Raw genomic sequence first — 18,529 nt, 5'->3', positions numbered from 1 at the left:
AAATAAAACATTTCTGCACACAGCAGCCACTTCTTTCTGAATATTTCTTCATAAGCGTCCATCTCCTCAACTACCCAGAGAAGTCCACCTAAACACTTTCTGCTAGTTCTGCAGTGGTCCAAGATCACTACTCTCACTCACCCCCAGGAGCACTAGCAAGAGGCTATGGGATCAGTTCCACTGACTGTCCTTGGACATTGAGTTCTGGAGTCTCTGCCAGTAGTACCACACCTGTTAGACATTTAAACACCAACATTTCCACCGGATCTCCTTGTGCCCCTCCTAATCACTGCGTCAGCATGGAGCCATTAGGATACTGCTGTGAGCTCACAAATATGTTCTGGTGGTTGTGGATTACACTTTGTGCTATCCTGAGGCACTTAGACTAAATAAAGTCACGTCAGAGAATACTTCACGTGATTCATTTGTTCTATTGAGTTAAGTCTGCTTCATGTCCTGGCTGAAGAGATCTGCGTGGTCTTCTAACACACCCTAACAGGTGTGGTGCTTTGATCAGATTTTAGGGCACACTGCTGAGGTTGATAGCCAAGAATCACTGAGAAGCTTCACCAGATGTTATATGAGAGACCCACACAGACCACCCAAAGGATTAGGAAGACAGAGATCAGAAATATGCATTCCTCAAAGTCTCCTCGTGGCCTGTAAGAGAGTGAAGCTCCTGAAGTCTGATCAGCCCAGTTTTAATGTGTGCACCACTGTTACTGGCCAAACCACCCTGAACATCATCGCATTAATACTCCACAGGGAGTGGAGGCATGCAAGAGCACCTGTAGCCCAGGGATAAGTTATGGAAAAGCTCATTTACCTCATTTGGCAGGTGCTTTTCAAAAAAAAGAAACGTGCAGTTGAGACAGGATACAGCAGTTAGAAGGTTAATGTCTTGTTCTAGGATTCAACATTCTAAATCTTTAACCACTGAGTCACTAGCGGGAACATATGCAAGAAGTTCACTGTTCACTGTGTGGATGAAGTAACTAGCCATGGTGCCATCACTACACTGAGTGTTTCAGTTCTGCAGAGAAGATGCCCAGTGTTGTCCGCTACCATGTGCCCAGGTGAATACGCTGATCGAGTGTTTTTAATTCTGACTAAAGGTCACTGGTAGTCCCTCTCGCCTGCAGACTTTTCTAGTATAAAGTTCTTCTCTTTGAGCTTCACAGGATCCTGGTGAGTCTTGAGCTTCCTAAAGTCATTGTCCAAACACTGCCATGGCCTATGTGGACTAAACAGTAAGATAAAGCTAACATCTATTCCAATTGATGGAGCGTTCCTGTGTGTGGAGTTCCACGTGTTCTTCCCGGTTCTGTCTGTGTGGGTTTCCTCCCGGTTTCTCTAGTTCTGGTCCTAACCTTTCCTATAGGAACATAATCCACGCTGGTGGTGGTGTGCTGCATCCTGTCATGAAGCAGAGTTAATGTTAAGTTGATTATTTTCCTATAACAGCATGTCCCCAAGCATGTTACAGCTCTAATACCACTGCCATCGCCAGTGGCTACAATTATTATCTTATTAAAGAACAATCGTTTATACTTACATTTAAACTGTGGAAATTTCCTGTTGTCACTTAAGTTATAGCAGCTATACACACTCGTTCCCTCACCATCCTTCTCTTTATTCTCTCTCTCTATTCTCTCTCTCTATCCCTCACTCTCTATTCCCTCTTTATTCTCTCTCTTTATTCTCTCCCTTTATTCCTTCTATTTATTCCCTCTCTTTATTCTCTCTCTATTCTCTCTCTCTATTCTCTCTCTCTATCCCTCACTCTCTATTCCCTCTTTATTCTCTCTCTTTATTCTCTCCCTTTATTCCTTCTATTTATTCCCTCTCTTTATTCTCTCTCTCTTTTCTCTCACTCTCTATTCCCTCTCTTTATTCCCACTCTTTATTCCCTCTCTTTATTCTCTCCTTTATTCTCTCTCTATTCCCTCTCTCTATTCTCTCTCTATTCCCTCACTCTCTATTCCCTCTCTTTATTCCCTCTCTCCTCACTCTCTATTCCCTCTATTTATTCTCTCTCTCTATTCCCTCTCTTCATGTTACACAAACATATTTCTCCTTACAATAAACTTCACAGTATCAACAATTACATGCGTTGTATTTTTTAACACCCTTTCACTTTAGACCACTTACAACATATAACCCCTACACACACACACACACACACACACACACACACACACACACACACACACACACACACAAATGTTTTAACTGTGTACCATTGTGTGTTTTGTGTTCTTGCTCTGTTTTACCGCATTACACTTCTTAAAATATCAGTGTGTAAGCTTAACCCCCAACACACACACACACACACACACACCCCTCCCCCTGCTGTGTGATGTAAGTATATTAAAGCCCCTCTCTGTGTTCCTCAGCTGTCCCGTGGAGGATCAGCACACACACACACACACACTCTGCAGGTAACACCCCATCCACTATTTTACTGCTGCATTTAACACTGCTGCAGTTTCAGTTAGTGTGTTTGAGTGAATTTGTGTTTGTGTGTTTTCAGCAGCACTATGAGTGATCTCTACACAGTGGAGTTAACCGGTCCCGGACCGTGGGGTTTCAGACTACAGGGTGGAAAAGACTTCAGCATGCCACTCACCATCTCACGAGTGAGACACACACACACACACACACACACACACACACACACACACACACACACAGAGTTAATTGTCCATATTTCTGTCTATGTTTTTGTCTCACTGTCTCTGCCTCTCACTTTCTCTCTCTCTCTCTCTCTCTCTCTCTCTCTCTCTCTCTCTCTCTCTCTCTGCCTGCCTGTCTCTCTGTAAATGTATCGGTTACAGATTAATACACACTCTGACATCACACACTCTTCTGGTCCTCTCTGGTATGACTGTAATTCTCATGATGCCATTTTGCCAAGGGCTGATGAAAAGAGCTCCCTGATTGATTTTCCTACTCCGTGTGTGTGTGTGTGTGTGTGTGTGTGTGTTAGCTGACAGACGGTGGTAAGGCGGTTAAAGCGGGTGTTGCCATTGGTGACGCTGTCATCTCCATAGGAGACCTCAAAACAGAGGAACTGAATCATCTGGAGGCTCAAAACAAGATCAAGGAATGTAAAGGCAACCTGAAACTCACACTGCAGAGGTACACACGTATACACACACACACACACACACACACACACACACACACACACTCACACGTACCCACCCACTTGCACGCACACACACACTCACGCACCCACACAAACACACACACACACACACACACACACACACACACACACCAACCAGAACTATGGTGAAAATAGACTTAAAAGGTTTATAGGTATATAATATATCTCAGGTGACACTGGATGATGTTATGGCACTGATTGGAAACCCAGAACAGTTGGTCAGTGACCTCACAGTGGACGTCTACAGCGTTACTGACTTCATTAGATATTTTTCTCCGTGTGTTTTTGCAGAACTCTTCCATTTCTAGTATTCTTTAGGTTTATGTCTGAAACAGAACACGGCTGGTTGCATCACTGCCATAAGTCAGAGAACTTCTAAAGTAGCACTACATCTATAAACATGCTGTCCAGCAGGCATCTGGGACGAGCTTCAGAGGCAGTGCTGTGTCACCACGCCACCATCTGGTCATCTTACTGACTTACAATAACACTCACTGAGCAGCGAGATGGAATAAGGTGCCACTGGAGAAAACGGAGCAAATATTCTTTGATTTCACCTGTCTCTGGATCCACACTTACAACATCTGCTGCAAAACATCCTAAATCTTTGGAAAAATGCGATAAAAAGTTATTGTTCTGCTGGCTTTACAGGGTGAACATACTGTTCTTCTTGTTCTTCTCTCCTGAGATTGTCTTAATTCAGATATACTGAAGACAACTGAAACTACATTACGCCACCTCCTAAAACCTGGACTACACAGGGAATATACACATTTTAAAAAGAACAGAAACTACACACAGCTGAAAGCAGTAAGTTATTAGACGATAGCAGGACTGACAGTGAGACCAAATCATTTCCTGGAAGAGTGGAGACCTCTGTGGAGAAGAATAAAAGATCAGTGATGTTCTTAGACATAGGGCTTGGAGAGGCGGAGACATCTTATGCAGAAGCATCATCAGGTGGAGGAATGGAGGTGTAATTAAGAGAAAGTGTGATCAGATGGAGGTGTGGTTATGTGGAGGTTTGATCAGGTGGAAGTGTGATCAGATGGCGGAGTAATCAGATGGAGGTTTAATCAAATGGAGGTGTGGTCAGCTGGTGGTGTGATCAGATGGCGGAGTAATCAGATGGAGGTGTGATCAGCTGGTGGTGTGATCAGATGGCGGAGTAATCAGATGGAGGTGTGATCAGCTGGTGGTGTGATCAGTTGGATGTGTGATCAGATGGAGGTGTGATCAGATGTGTGATCAGGTGGAGGTGTGAACAGATGGAAGTGTGATCAGGTGGAGCTGTGATCAGATCTGTGATCAGGTGGAGGTGTGATCAGGTGGAGGTGTGATCAGATGTGTGATCAGGTGGAGGTGTGAACAGATGGAAGTGTGATCAGGTGGAGCTGTGATCAGATCTGTGATCAGGTGGAGGTGTGATCATATGGAGGTGTGATCAAATAGAGGTTTGATCAGGTGGAGGTGTGATCAGATTTGTGATCAGGTGGAGGTATAATCAGGTGGAGGTGTGATCAGATGAAGGTATAATTAGGTGGAGGTGTGATCAGATGGAGGTGTGATCAGGTGGAGGTGTGATCAGATGTGTGATCAGCTGGAGGTGTGATCAGGTGGAGGTGTGATCAGATGTGTGATCAGGTGGAGGTGTGATCAGGTGGAGGTGTGATCAGGTGGAGGTGTGATCAGATGGAGGTGTGATCAGATGTGTGATCAGCTGGAGGTGTGATCAGATGGAGGTGTGATCAGGTGGAGGTGTGATCAGGTGGAGGTGTGATCAGATGGAGGTGTGATCAGGTGGAGGTGTGATCAGATGTGTGATCAGCTGGAGGTGTGATCAGATGGAGGTGTGATCAGATGTGTGATCAGGTGGAGGTGTGATCAGGTGGAGGTGTGATCAGGTGGAGGTGTGATCAGATGGAGGTGTGATCAGATGTGTGATCAGGTGGAGGTGTGATCAGGTGGAGGTGTGATCAGATGGAGGTGTGATCAGGTGGAGGTGTGATCAGGTATCAGTGGTCTCAGTGATGAAGCTCTTCCTGGAGTCTGATTTGATTTGATATTTAATAATGATAAGTAAATAAACCTGACAGATTAATTACAATATTTTATTATTAGAACAAATTTCTTAATGTCAGCGGCATCCGAACCCTGTGTGTGTGTGTGTGTGTGTGTGTGTGTGTGTGTGTGTGTGTGTGTTGTGGTATCTGTTACTGAATCGTTGACATGTGATGTATGAAATGAAGACCACACTCTGTAACAGGGACACAGGTCCTCACAGGTCCTCGTTAGTGTCAGTAGTGACGGATCTGACTGTGTTTGTGGTGTTTTGTGTGTTTACAGAGCAGCCAGTGTTCCCAAACCTGCTGCAGCACTGAAGGTATGATAACACACACACACACACACACATGTGTGTACATGTGTGGCCATGTTTTTATAGGAGACCAAATGTCCCCACAAAGATAGGATTATTTCACATCTTTATCTTGTGGGGACATTTGGCTGCAGCTTTTATTTTAAAAATGAAAAGAGCTTACAGTTTTCCTTTTGGTTTCTCTGGTAAAAGGCAGAGTTAAAGTTAGGGTTAGAGTTAATGTTAGAGTTAAAGTAAATTTAATGTTAGAGTTAAAGTAAATTTAATGTTAGAGTTAAAGTAAATTTAATGTTAAAGTTATAGTTAAAGTTAGAGTTAAAGTTAGAATTAAAGTTAGAGTTAAAGTAAATTTAATGTTAAAGTTAAAGTTAGAGTTAAATTTAAGCTTAGAGTTAGAGTTAGAGTTAAAGCTAGAGTTAGGTGTAGCACAGCATTAATTAGTTGCATTAAAGATTTTGTCAGTGGAAGGTCCTCACAAGTATAGTAGTACAAAAGTGTGTGATATTACATATATTTAGAACAGGGTAAATGTATCTGTGGAGTGTATTGGTGTGTGTGTGTGTGTGTGTGTGTGTGTGTGTGTGTGTGAGAGAGAGAGAGAGAGAGAGAGAGAGAGAGAGAGAGAGAAACATTAAGTGGTTTTTCAGAGGCACATTACTGGGCAAGAGAAACAGATCTCCGATTACACACACTTGCACACAAGCCGGTTTTAGTATCTTTGTGAGGACTTTTAATTGATTTCTGTATATAAAGTTGCATGTTTTCATGAGCATAGTGAAGATGGTGAAGATGATGATGTTCATGTCTTTTTCTCTTCTTTCCACTCCACAGACAACTACCGTAATAACAAAGTTAGTATGACGTGTGTGTGTGTGTGTGTGTGTGTGCTAGTATATGTTAGTAATATTGTACACCTGTGTTAACTGTGTGTGTGTGTGTGTGTGTGTGTGTTTCACCTGCAGCACTAGTGTTACAGTCCCTAAGCCTCCAGTGAACAGGTAAGCAAAAAATAAAACACACACAGTTCTGCTTTAATGACCAATCCACAACATTCAGCACAGCAAGCTCCTCCCACATTTGTTCCTGGTTTGTAGAGAAGTTACTAAAGTCCATTGTTGTTTCTCTGATGGAAACATCCAAAGCTAAACACCCCTTAATGTGTTCACTGTATTACTGCACTAGATCAGTGCTGATCCGTGTGATTCCGTGTGTGTGTGTATGTGTGTGTTTATAGGGTGATCCGCAAGCCCATCATACAGACAGATATTGGGTTCTACCATGAGGCATCTCACGCTGATGCGAGCAGGAAACGCATCATGGAGGACACGGAGGACTGGAGACCCAGAACAGGGACATCGCAGTCACGCTCATTCCACATCCTTGCCCAGATCACTGGAACTGAGGGTGTGTGTGTATGTGTGTGTGCATGTGTGTGTGTGTGAGAGAGAGAGAGAGAGAGAGATGAAGATTTCCATAAGTGGGGATGTAAATATGTGCTTGGAAGGGGAGGGGTGTAAAGGTGTGTGTGTGTTTCTAAATGGTGTGTGTATCTCTGCAGCCTTGCCAGAGGACATGGTCTCGAACAAGAATGCGGTGAAGTAAGTGTTAATCCCCTCCCCCATTCTCTACATACAGTGATAAACTCCTCCCCATTCTCTACATACAGTGATAAACTCCTCCCCATTCTCTACATACAGTGATAAACTCCTCCCCATTCTCTACATACAGTGATAAGCCCCTCCCCATTCTCTACATACAGTGATAAGCCCCTCCCCATTCTCTACATACAGTGATAAGCCCCTCCCCATTCTGTACATACAGTGATAAACTCCTCCCCATTCTCTACATACAGTGATAAGCCCCTCCCTATTCTCTACGTAGTGATAAGCCCTCATCATTCTCTACATACAGTGATAAGCCCCTCCCCATTCTCTACATACCCTGCCCTGCTTTGAATGGTCTTTGTCTTACTTCCTATGTCCTTTCTTATTTCTTACATCTGTCCTACCTCTCTCTCTCTCTCTCTCTCTCTCTCTCTCTCTCTCTCTCTCTCTCTCTGTGTTGAATAGAGAGATGAAGATTAAAGTCGGACCTCAGTATCATAAACTGAGAGACTGGCACCATGGAGTTTCTGCTCAAACCCTCAATGTACTCAGTCTCATCTAGTGTGTGTAATTGTGTGTGTGTAACTGTATGTGTGTAATTATGTGTGTGTGTGTATATGTGTAATTGTGTGTATGATTCTATGTGTAACTGTGTGCAATTGTGTGTGTGTAACTATATGTGTGTGTAACTCTGTGTGTATAACTGTATGTGTGTGTAACTTTGTGTGTGTGTGTAACTGTATATATGTATGCGTGTAACTGTGTGTGTGTGTGTGTGTGTGTGTGTGTGTGTGTGTGTGTGTGTGTGTGTAATTCTTGTTGCATTTAGCTTAAACTCAGAAGTGAGATCTGAACTAAATGATGAATTGTGTAATGTTTGAGTTTTAAAGTGGGGTGAACTCTTAAACACCTCCATGGAAGTTTCGTTAGCAGCAAATTAACCAGCTTTAGTTTACAGTGAACTGTAATATAACAGTGTTCTAGATTTAACCCGCAAATGCGCCGTTGTGGAGTGATCTACAGTAACGCGATCTACACTAACGTGATCTACACTAACATGATCTACAGTAAACGCTGCTATAAACTCATTGAGAGTGCTGAAGTGATGTTTATTTACTGTTGATGGGGTTTTCTTTGCTTTTCTGAGTCAGAGATGTGAAATTTGAGTTATGACCTTTAGTCAAATGCAGCATTACTCATGTGAGGCATGGCTAACAGAACATTAGCTAAATCGCCAGTTGCATGGTGGTTAGCTGCTATCGCTCTACAAAATGAAGCACTGAATAAAAGTATGTATTAAATAATTAGTGGCGTTGCTGTTGGAGTTAAATGTTACATACAGAAGTGAGATTAGCATGCTAGCAGAATTTACTCATCATGCTAGCACGACTAGCTGCACTACCTGCCTTAAAGTTAGATTTTAGCCTGGTGTGTGTGTTTATGTTTGTATGTGTGTGAATAATGTGCTCACATATAAATATACAATATATATATATATAATATTTCTGGCTGATACTCATGAACACGATGTGTTAGCTGTACGGAATGTGTTATGAAATAGCTTTGTGTTAGCTTAGCTAACATTTTGAAATGGTTTGATGTTGATTTCTTTTTTTTCTGTGATGATACAATAAATTAATTTTAGCTTGTTCTCCTTCTATTGTGTGTATCTCTAAAGTGAAGTGTGATGTGTTTCCTTGACATCTGGATCCTTTTAGAAAAATGATAGTTTTGGTCTTGTTGAGGTTGAGTGTCAGGGCCCAGATCTGACAGTACTGCTGTAGCAGGTCCAGGTTCTGCTGTAGACCCTGAACACTGGGGGACAGCAGGACCAGATCATCTGCAGCAGGAATTTGACCTCTGAGTCAAAATCAGAGGTCGAATTTATCTCCACGTTTGAAAATGGGTGTTATAAAACCTTGAGTCCAGATTTAAGGGAAATAACCTACACTCAGGATCAAGTTGAATAAATTAAGAATGGCTAATTGGAATTTTTTGCTTGTGTGCTTAATCATTTCATTTGGCACGCCATCAGGCCCACTTGCTTTTTTGTATTTGAGAGTGCCTCAGGTGTTTGAAAGTTCCTGCTCAGTAATGGGGGAGTCCAGGGGGTTTATAGCCAATTCTAATGTGTTCAGTTTTTCAGTAATAGTATTTTGTTTATTTATGTTGTTATTGTTATTTGGTGTATAAAGTGATTTAACGTGCCTGACCCATATGTCACCATTTTGTATCGCTAATTCAGATTCAGATTTATTTATTTTTTCCAGATATTATTAGTGTTTATGGACTCCTCCACTAGTGTCAGTTGTGTTTGCGTGTATTGAGCTTTTTTTATTCTGAGTGTACATTTATAACATCTTAAAGTTTCACAGTAACGAAGGCGTAATTCAGCACTGTTAGGCTCTCTGTGTTTTTGATTCAATAATTTTCTTAATTCTTTTCTAATATTTTGGTACTCGGTATCAAACCACTTATCTCTGTTGTTCAGAATGTTTCTTTCTCTCTCTCTCTCTCTCTCTCACACGCGCGCGCACACACACACACTCTCTCTCTCTCTCTCTCTCTCTCTCTCTCTCTCTCTCTCTCTCTCTCTCTCTCTCTCTCTCTCTCTAACCAATCACAGGTGAAATAATTCAATCACCTTCAGTGGGGCTAATTCCCCTAAAGAATCATAAGTGTGTAACACCTGCATCACACAAATGTCCAGACTTTCTAGACGAGAAGGAAACATACAGAAGGATTACAACAGCTCACTTTTCCTGACTGGCGAACGCGCGCGCACACGCGCGCACACACACACACACACACACACACACACACACAGAGCGAGAGAGATCGATCGATCTCGCTGATTATTTACACAAGACTTTACTGCGTGAAGCTCAATTTAAATCTAACAAAGTGTTGTGTATAAAGTAATGAGGTGTTGTAGATTAGATTATTTGAGTTCGGATCTCGGGATTAGTGTCCGAGTTTTTCTGCTCCATTTGAGAACCGCTCGTGGCGCTTGTGTTTTGCTTCCATCTGGCGGTTAGAGACGGTATTGCAGATGGAAATGTTGCTCCCACGTCTGTATTTCTGTAAACTGACTGACGGAATATTCCCATTACTGCTAATAAAAACAGTGTGTTGTTTAATAGACACACAATCTGCAGGTGGTGGTTAAAACAGGAAGCGGAAGGAGATTAGTGGAGTAGCCGCAATGAGCTGCTTGTGTTAATGTGTGGATGATGTGCTACATGGAACTGAGAGTTTAATGTTTAGTGATTAAATAGAACCATACAGATTTAAAACCTCACACTGATCAGATCACCCAAATACTGTGCATTAACGCTAAGGGGGAACATGTCTGATTTACCTGAACATGCAAATTTTACACATGGACACCAGATTAGATCAGATTATCACTGGATTAGATAAAAGACTTCCATTAGCATCCACGTGTTTGCGAATTTAGGTGCTAAGCAGACAGTAAATATATTATGTGCACAGATTGGGTGGATATAGTTTTGAAATTTGCTAGATAAATTACTATTTGGATGGGATTAGTTTTCAGGTAATGTAGTCGGAGATGTGTGTTAATTTTGATGGATTCCTTCAGGATAAGTGATCTGTGTATAAATCACGGAGAATCCTAGTGTATATAAAGTGTGTGTGTGTGTGTGTGTGTGTGTGGTACACATGGAGTGTTTAATGTGAGTGTCTTCATGTTCACACGTTTTTCACCTAAAACACTCCATGTGTATTACACACTTCATTTTTATACTCACTGATTTCAGGTGATCTTCATTATAAAAGCTTGAGGTAGGGGGCACGGCCAACCTTGATAGCTAATAGGTCACTTGACCATAACCTCTGTCGTCTGAAGCTGTGGTAGGAACTCATTATCTTTGAGAACTTTTTACACTCAAGTCTTATTCTTTATACAGCGTGTAACTTCACTTTGATCTTCTAAATTTAAAAATAACCCCTTGAAGTCTGACCGTGAAGACTCTTTCAACACACTTAGTGCTGTGACTCTCCAGTGTACAGCTGTGAAAGAGTAATGACTCATAATTACACTATCTGCTCTCACCCACAACAGAGTGATTCCTCAGACTTGCTCAGTACGGATCTAAGTCTACAGTGGTGCTTGAAAGACTAAAAGGGTGCCAATAATTATTGCACACCTATATTTAACCAAGTTTTTTTTTGTGATAAACCTGTGTTGTTTGCAACTGTTTGATATCCATGAGAGAAGAGTATTTCTGTGAATTCTTTGAACAAAAGGTTAAACAATAAAGACAAATTTTCACAGCCTTCTTTGCTCACCAAGGGTGCCAATATTAATGAAAGGCACTATAGGTCATACGTATGCAAATATAGAAAATTCTAGAAAAGCACCACAGTAAATCCATAACCTGACTTCTGTAAAGCTGCTTTGTGACAACATGCACTGTTAAGTGCTAAATAAATCAAACTGAACCGCAGCCAGAATGCTGCGTCTCCGGAGTCTCCAGACTGAAGAAAAACCCGTTATCAAGTTCATCATAGGAGGTAAAAGACACCGTGATCTTTCCTGACACGCTCCGTCTGTAAAATATTACTGACACGACTCACGTTATTACACCACACACCTCCAGATGGGCAACTAATCCCATCTGAATAGGGGTTTAGTCTGTAAAGATGTGACTGAGAGACGAGCCGAACGTTTATACACACAAGTGTAAAGTGTTTTATTAGCATAGTTATTAAAGCTTTAAAATCCAAATAACATACAAACTCTCAAGCTCTGTTAGTACAAAATAATCTCTCTCACTCACACACTCACACACACACACACACAGAAGTATGTTTATCATAAGCAGCATGTTTTCAACAAACTGGTATAGAAACAACGTTATTGTGGATTTAAGTTTAATTTAGATGCTGCAACTGATTTCTCTCTCAGACACACACACACACACACACACACACACACAGTATTTGGTGATGGAATGTTGTTAATGCTCCTTTTGGTCTCTCAGTCAGAGTCTTCATCATCCAGATACTCCTCAGCATTGCTGTGTGTGCGCGTGATCACTGCAACACACACACACACACATTATATATAGTGTTAGTGTTTAACTGCTAGTGTTTTAATGTCAGTGCACATTAGAGCCTCACCGCTGCCCTGCTTCCTCTTCAGTAGAGACGCAGACTGAGCGTTAGTGGCCATCTGCAGAGCCGTCTTCTTCTCATTATTCAACACATCTGTCCTGGCGTCTACACACACACACACACACACACACACACATATGCATACATATATACATTACTCATCTTAAGGGAAAGGGTTTAGGATTATCCAGAAAGAATGGGGACTAAACTCTTTACACTACACACACAGACTACAGAGGGGTGTGTGTGTGTGTGTGTGTGTGTGTGTGTGTGTGTGTGTGAGAGAGAGAGAGAGACAGAGAGACGTACTCTTGTTTAAAAGCATTTCCACAATGTCTGAATATCCTTTCCAGGCAGCAGCGTGCAGAGCTGTGTCTCCCAGTTTATTCTGCGTACACACACCACACACACACACACACACAACCATGGAAAAAGTTACTAAAGTTTAATAAAACAATCATGAGATATTTTAATTACACACAACTCATGATTTATTATTATTATTATGATTATGATTATTATTATTACTCACCTGCTGATTAACCTCACAATTTGGCTGGGAAAGTAGCAGCTCCACCACATCTACACACACACACACACAATATACATTACAGAGCTTTTATGTATGTATGTATGTATGTATGTACGTACAGGTATGTATGTATGTATGTATGTATGTATGTATGTATGTATGTGTGTGTGTGTGTGTGTGTGTGTGGGCGTATGTATTTAAGTCCTCTCTGAGAGTGTTGGAACAGCAGGACCAGCTCTGCTCGTTGTTCTGAACACTGAAGATATTTGAGTTTGGGATAAAAAGATGAACGCGGTGACGGATCAGAATTTCAGCTTCATTTCCTCATATTTACATCTAGACGTGTTACACAACTCAGAACACGGCACATTTTGTTTGAACCCACTCATGTTTCAAGTGATCATAGAGATATAATTTTGTGGACATAAAGCCCTCGAACTTCCCCCGATCCAGAGCTGTATCTAGGATACGAACTCGCACCTGATACCCAAACTGCTAACTTTCTGACTGAGCTCGAACTCTGCCGTGTTTCCTGTAGAAACCTGTTATAATGACCTGCAGAGAAGCAAACGCTCTTCAGCAACACCTTCAGAGAAAGCAGAGTAGTTAATAATAATACTAATGTAGCTAACCTCGGGCACAACTTCAGATCATCTACCCAGTCATTAATCTCTGACAGGTGAGGTACTCCCACGGGGTGAAGTGTCACCACTATGGAGCCATTTTCACCAGTGTAACGTCACGTTATCAGATAGGAACATACGCTAATTTGACTATAAACACAGAAATGTAAAGCAGGCTTCCACATTCAGGAAAGGAACTGGGACACACCGTGCTGCACTTGAAGCCCTTATTATAATGCTCAGTGCTTACATCGTGCACGGGGTTAACCCAGGGGTCGGCCACTGAAGAGCTAAAGACCACTGAACAATGAGACACCAGTGCAGAGGTCTTTCAGCTGACGTGTTCTGGGCTTAGGAAACTGTCCAGTATGGATTACAGTTAAAGGCTGTTCTGCTGAACTGTACAGCAGGGTTGAGTTTAGTAAAAAGTCACTGTCCTGCTCTGAATAATGCAGATGCTTGGAGGAAATGTTCTTATATCACTCCAAATCAGTTAAAGGCAGTACATGTGTATCTGCAGTCTGTTCCTGCTGTGTGCCTTACTGAGGGGGAACCTGCTCCAACCTTCATGCATGCTTACAGGGAATACTGAATGTTATACTGAACGTTTACAGGGAATACTGAACGCTTACAGGGAATACTGAACGCTCACAGGGAATACTGAACACTCACAGGGAATACTGAACGCTTACAGGGAATACTGAACGCTTACAGGGAATACTGAATGTGGCTTGAATAAAATATAACTGTATTCTGCTGCTTGCAGTAAAATATCTGAAGGCAGCCATGGTGATGTTCCTTATCTGGGTCTTTTGCTGGTTCGAGAAGCAGTTCTCTACGTGTGTGTGTGTGTGTGTGTGTGTAGTCACGTACCTCTGTGTCCCCCGTGGCAGCCCCAGTACAGCGCTGTGTTCCCTGCTTTATCCAGTCCATTAATGCCCACCTTATTGTCCAAACACTCCCTGAGCCAGCTCAGATTCCCTACACACACACACACACACACACACACACACACACACACACACACACACACACGTCAAACTGGGCATGCTGCATATGTGTGAGGATCATGTAATGTGTTGTGATGTCACACCTCTCTTGGACGCTTCATGCATTGGGTTGTCGATAGACTCCGCCTGTTCCGCCACTGCAAGATAAACACACACACACACACACACACACACACACACACACGCACACGCACACATATATATGTACAGAGTTAACCACACTGCCCTCAGTGTGTGGTGTACTGTCCCAAATAGTATATCTAAATATCTCTCTCTCTCGCTCAACCTACTTAGACCTGACATGTTAGAGCTGTGTGTGTGTGTGTGTCTTACCATAATTACTGGGAATGAGACCAGTTCTTCCTCGGCATGTTCCCTTCCACCAGTTACTATCGCTCTATACACACAGAGAAAGCACACATTACACACTATATCTTGCTTACTGTGTGTGTGTGTGTGTGTGTGTGTCTGTGTGTGTGTCTGTCTTACTGTGTCTGAGATGTATAAGATGTCTCCCTCCTCAAAGTAAAGCTCGTCAGGCTGCAACACACAAAGACACATAAACTCAAAGGTCAAAGGTCATAAACTGACCGGTTAAAAGTTTCATGTCATGTTTCATTCAACTCACCGTCCGAGGGTCAAAGGTAAACAAAGCCCTGAACACTTTCACCTGACCTGTAAACACACACACACACACACACACACACACACAAAATGTGGAACATGGTAGATAGCAGCTACTTTCTTTGACACCGCTGTATAAAACCTCACTGTGAGCATGCTCAAACCTGCTCTCTCTCGACCTCAAACACACACACACACACACGGTGCCATTACCGCCACCAGACACACAGTTTATCACTTCATTCTCCACATTCTTATTAACTAGGGAAGTACACAAACACACACACACACTTTGTAGTTTATTACACTTAGTAAATAAAGTGAATGAAGTCTATGTTACTCTGTGAATAGGAGTTAGTCATGTGTTTCAGATCCCGGAAGTGAAGTGTTGAGTGGAGATGAGATGAGGTGTGCAGAGTAAACATGATTAATATTCCAGTTAAAGATCTGATGTTTATTATTTACAGTTATAAAGCACAGAGCAGAGTGTGTACACTTCTTCACGCTGTGTAATGACTCTAATATCTGTTAGAACACTCAACTAGTCCCCTCAATAACCATGTAGTACACTTTAATCGACTGTATCTGTATTTAAAGCTGTGAAACTCACCTGGTTTGGCGGGTTTTGGTGGAGGTTTTGACATTATGCCTCACTGTGAGAAACCTGAGCGAATTTAATAATGTTTATTACAGTTAAATTATTACAGTTAATGTTTAATAAAGTGATAAACGGAGACTGGGCGCAGCCAGCAATGAGGAAGCGCACAATGCGGAAGTGGCTCCGTGCGCATGCGCGACATCACCGCGTTGTGCGCGTTCACGGTGTAGCGGGTGGACCTGCTCCGCGCGCTACTCTTCTGGACAAGCGTCGTCTACTGTGGACTGCGCATGCGCATCATTTCACAACTGCGCGCGGAGGAATGTGTGAGGTCCGGATCTTCACCTGCAGCAGGTACGGATCTTCACCTGCAGCAGGTCCGGATCTTCACCTGCAGTAGTCCACAGTCCTCTGTGAGGCGGTGATGAAGACACAGAGTGGGTCAGAACTTACACTTACAAATGATTTTTTAAATGTATTATTTATTTATTCATTTTCATTTACATGTGATTCATTTTCATGTGATTCATTTTCATGTGATTCATATTCATGTGATTAATTTACATGTGATTCATTTACCTTTTCTCTTCTCTCCTCCTTCCCTTTCCCAAATATTTCATTGAGAAGAAGAAAACAAAAAACAAAAAAAACCAAACCAAACCAAGGAAAACTAAATTAAAAGCATTTTAAGATGAGCCCCCCCCCCCCCCCCCGCCCCGGCTCATCATGGCTACGCAATAACTGTCGCTGGTTATATAAATATTATAAATCCCAAGAACAGGCACAAAAATTTAAGTGGGAAGTGTCTGTAGCTCCATAAAGTATACAATAAAGGGATGCCATTTATAAAAAAATTAATAATAATAATAATAAATAAACAAATTAATTAATTAATTAATTAATTAATTAGATAAATAAATAAATTTAAAAATCATCTAAGTTAGGAGCATATACAATACCTGTCTTTGCATTAGAGTACCAGCAACTATAATATATCTACCGTTCACATCAGCGATAGCGTTAGTGGACGAAAACTGTAACCTTTTGTCAATTAAAATAGCGACCCCTCCTACTTTCAAATTAAAGGTCGAGTGGAAGACGTTTCAAATATGTAAAAACCTTAGATCTCTTGACAGGATTACCTCTGACGTTCCAACAAATAGATCTTAAAGGCGTGCCTGTCCCAGCCGGAGTGGGACCCCCCCCCCCCCCCCCCCCCCCCCAACACACCCAAAGTCTCCATAAAACAAAGGGAGACAGCAGTGTTTCCCACCAAGAGTTGTCCACAATGTGAAAACAACTCAAAGAGTAAGCCAAACTAACCAACTAAATTACCTAAACAAAAAAAATTCCAGTAAGAGAAAAGTCCCCTACTGACTTCAAATCTGATAAATAGTCTGCGCACTTTAACAAATATAATGTCCTTACCTTTTAAAGACTTGTAAAATAATATAACAGTGTAGCACGTAAAGATGAGGAAACAACACTAATAAAATGAAGTAAACTCTAACTCAGTCAGAGCATCAAAACACAGAAGCACATTAATACAGAAGAGATTTAAGAGGAGTGAGACCGCAAAATCTAGACAAAGTAATGCATGACAATATCTTCAATAAGAATCCGAATTCTGTAGAGCTGGAAGGTCGAGTGCAAAAAAGAATAAAAAATGAAAAAAACTCCACTATATAGGTGATGCAGTTCACCCCGATATCAAGAGTTATCGTAGTCTCCTGCTTCCTCCGCTGAAATAAAGTCCTTCTGAACACCGTTATATGTAATGCGAAGCCGAGCCGGGTGAAGTATTCCACAGCGAGCGCCCTCAATACCACGAAGTTGACGCCGAACCTCATTAAACGCGGCCCGGGCCCGGGCTGTCTTGGCTGTGTAGTCAGGGAAAACGGAGATGGTCAAATCCCTCACTTTAATCCACTGGATCTCTCTCGCACGGCGTAAAATATCAACACAGCCACTGTGATAGTGGAATCTGCACACAATAGCTCGTGGTCGTTCACCAGGCTTGGGCTTCGGCTGAAGGGTCCGGTGAGACCGGTCCAGAACCGGCACCTTCTCCAGACCAGACGCCTCTTTTAACAAGGCCGCTACAGCAGCGGGTTGTATAGGCGTCAGCGCCCTCTGGAACTCCGACTATCCTAACGCTATTGCGCCGTGACCTCGACTCCAAATCCTCACATTTATTCTCTAATTCAGTCACGGTCGCAGTGAGAGACTCGACAGTAGTCTTCATATGAACTATGTCATCGGTGCAACCGGAGAGAGCGTGCCCCATTTCCGCAACAGTACCTTGCAGTGTTGATATGGTAGCCTCGGCAGCGACTTTATCACCAGCCTGCTGTGTTTTCACGGCCTGCAGGTCAGGCTGGATAGTAGACAGCGCATGGACCTGAACATCGCTTGAAACTCCTTTTTAAAAATATCGATGATGTCCTTCCTCAGTGAAGCCAGCAGCTCAAGCCTGAGTGCGGCGAAGTCAGGGTCACTGCTCGGGGACGCGGATTCAGGGGGAGAAGGGAACTCGCTCGGGGACGCGCGCACACTAGGTCCAACTTCGCGTCCTACTCCAACATATGATTTTAAAGCATTAACTACAACATGAACTCCTGCAACCCCGTGTTCACACTGACACCACCCGTACACACACTCTCACACACACACTCACACACAAACACTCACACTTACACACTCACACTTACACACTCACACACTCACACACTCATACACTTACACACTCACACACTTGCACACTCACACACTTGCACACTCACTCACACACTTACAGACACACTCACACTCACACTTACACGACACTCACACACACACACACACACA

General features: G+C 42.4%; 2 protein-coding genes across 3 annotated transcripts; one reads left to right on the top strand and one right to left on the bottom strand.

Moving 5' to 3' along the window:
* Positions 1–2,348: 2,348 nt before the first annotated feature.
* Positions 2,349–8,804, top strand: pdlim5a (PDZ and LIM domain 5a). Of its 2 annotated transcripts, none has more exons than XM_017451753.3 (9): positions 2,349–2,441; positions 2,534–2,639; positions 2,990–3,141; positions 5,519–5,555; positions 6,381–6,400; positions 6,512–6,547; positions 6,784–6,953; positions 7,108–7,147; positions 7,619–8,804. In XM_017451753.3, exons 2-9 carry the CDS (start codon positions 2,541–2,543, stop codon positions 7,713–7,715), a joined length of 651 nt encoding a protein of 216 aa, XP_017307242.1. In that variant the 5' UTR covers positions 2,349–2,441; positions 2,534–2,540; the 3' UTR covers positions 7,716–8,804. The 2 variants fall into 2 exon arrangements, with proteins under 2 accessions (XP_017307242.1, XP_053530435.1); XM_053674460.1 differs by having other exon boundaries at positions 2,359–2,441; positions 2,537–2,639.
* A 3,042-nt stretch (positions 8,805–11,846) lies between these two features.
* Positions 11,847–15,832, bottom strand: ostf1 (osteoclast stimulating factor 1; the record flags this gene model as incomplete). The annotated part of the gene is given in 11 exon segments (NM_001201004.1): positions 11,847–12,187; positions 12,189–12,217; positions 12,302–12,400; positions 12,605–12,683; positions 12,828–12,877; positions 14,324–14,431; positions 14,544–14,597; positions 14,794–14,857; positions 14,950–15,000; positions 15,089–15,135; positions 15,695–15,832. Coding segments are annotated over 11 exon segments (720 nt in total). The 3' UTR covers positions 11,847–12,082.
* Positions 15,833–18,529: the final 2,697 nt, after the last annotated feature.

This window comes from Ictalurus punctatus, chromosome 22 (genome assembly GCF_001660625.3).
Source record: "Ictalurus punctatus breed USDA103 chromosome 22, Coco_2.0, whole genome shotgun sequence".
NCBI lineage: Eukaryota > Metazoa > Chordata > Actinopteri > Siluriformes > Ictaluridae > Ictalurus > Ictalurus punctatus.
The sequence above is the reverse complement of the archived record's forward strand: the minus strand, read 5'-3'. Positions and strand labels throughout refer to the sequence as shown.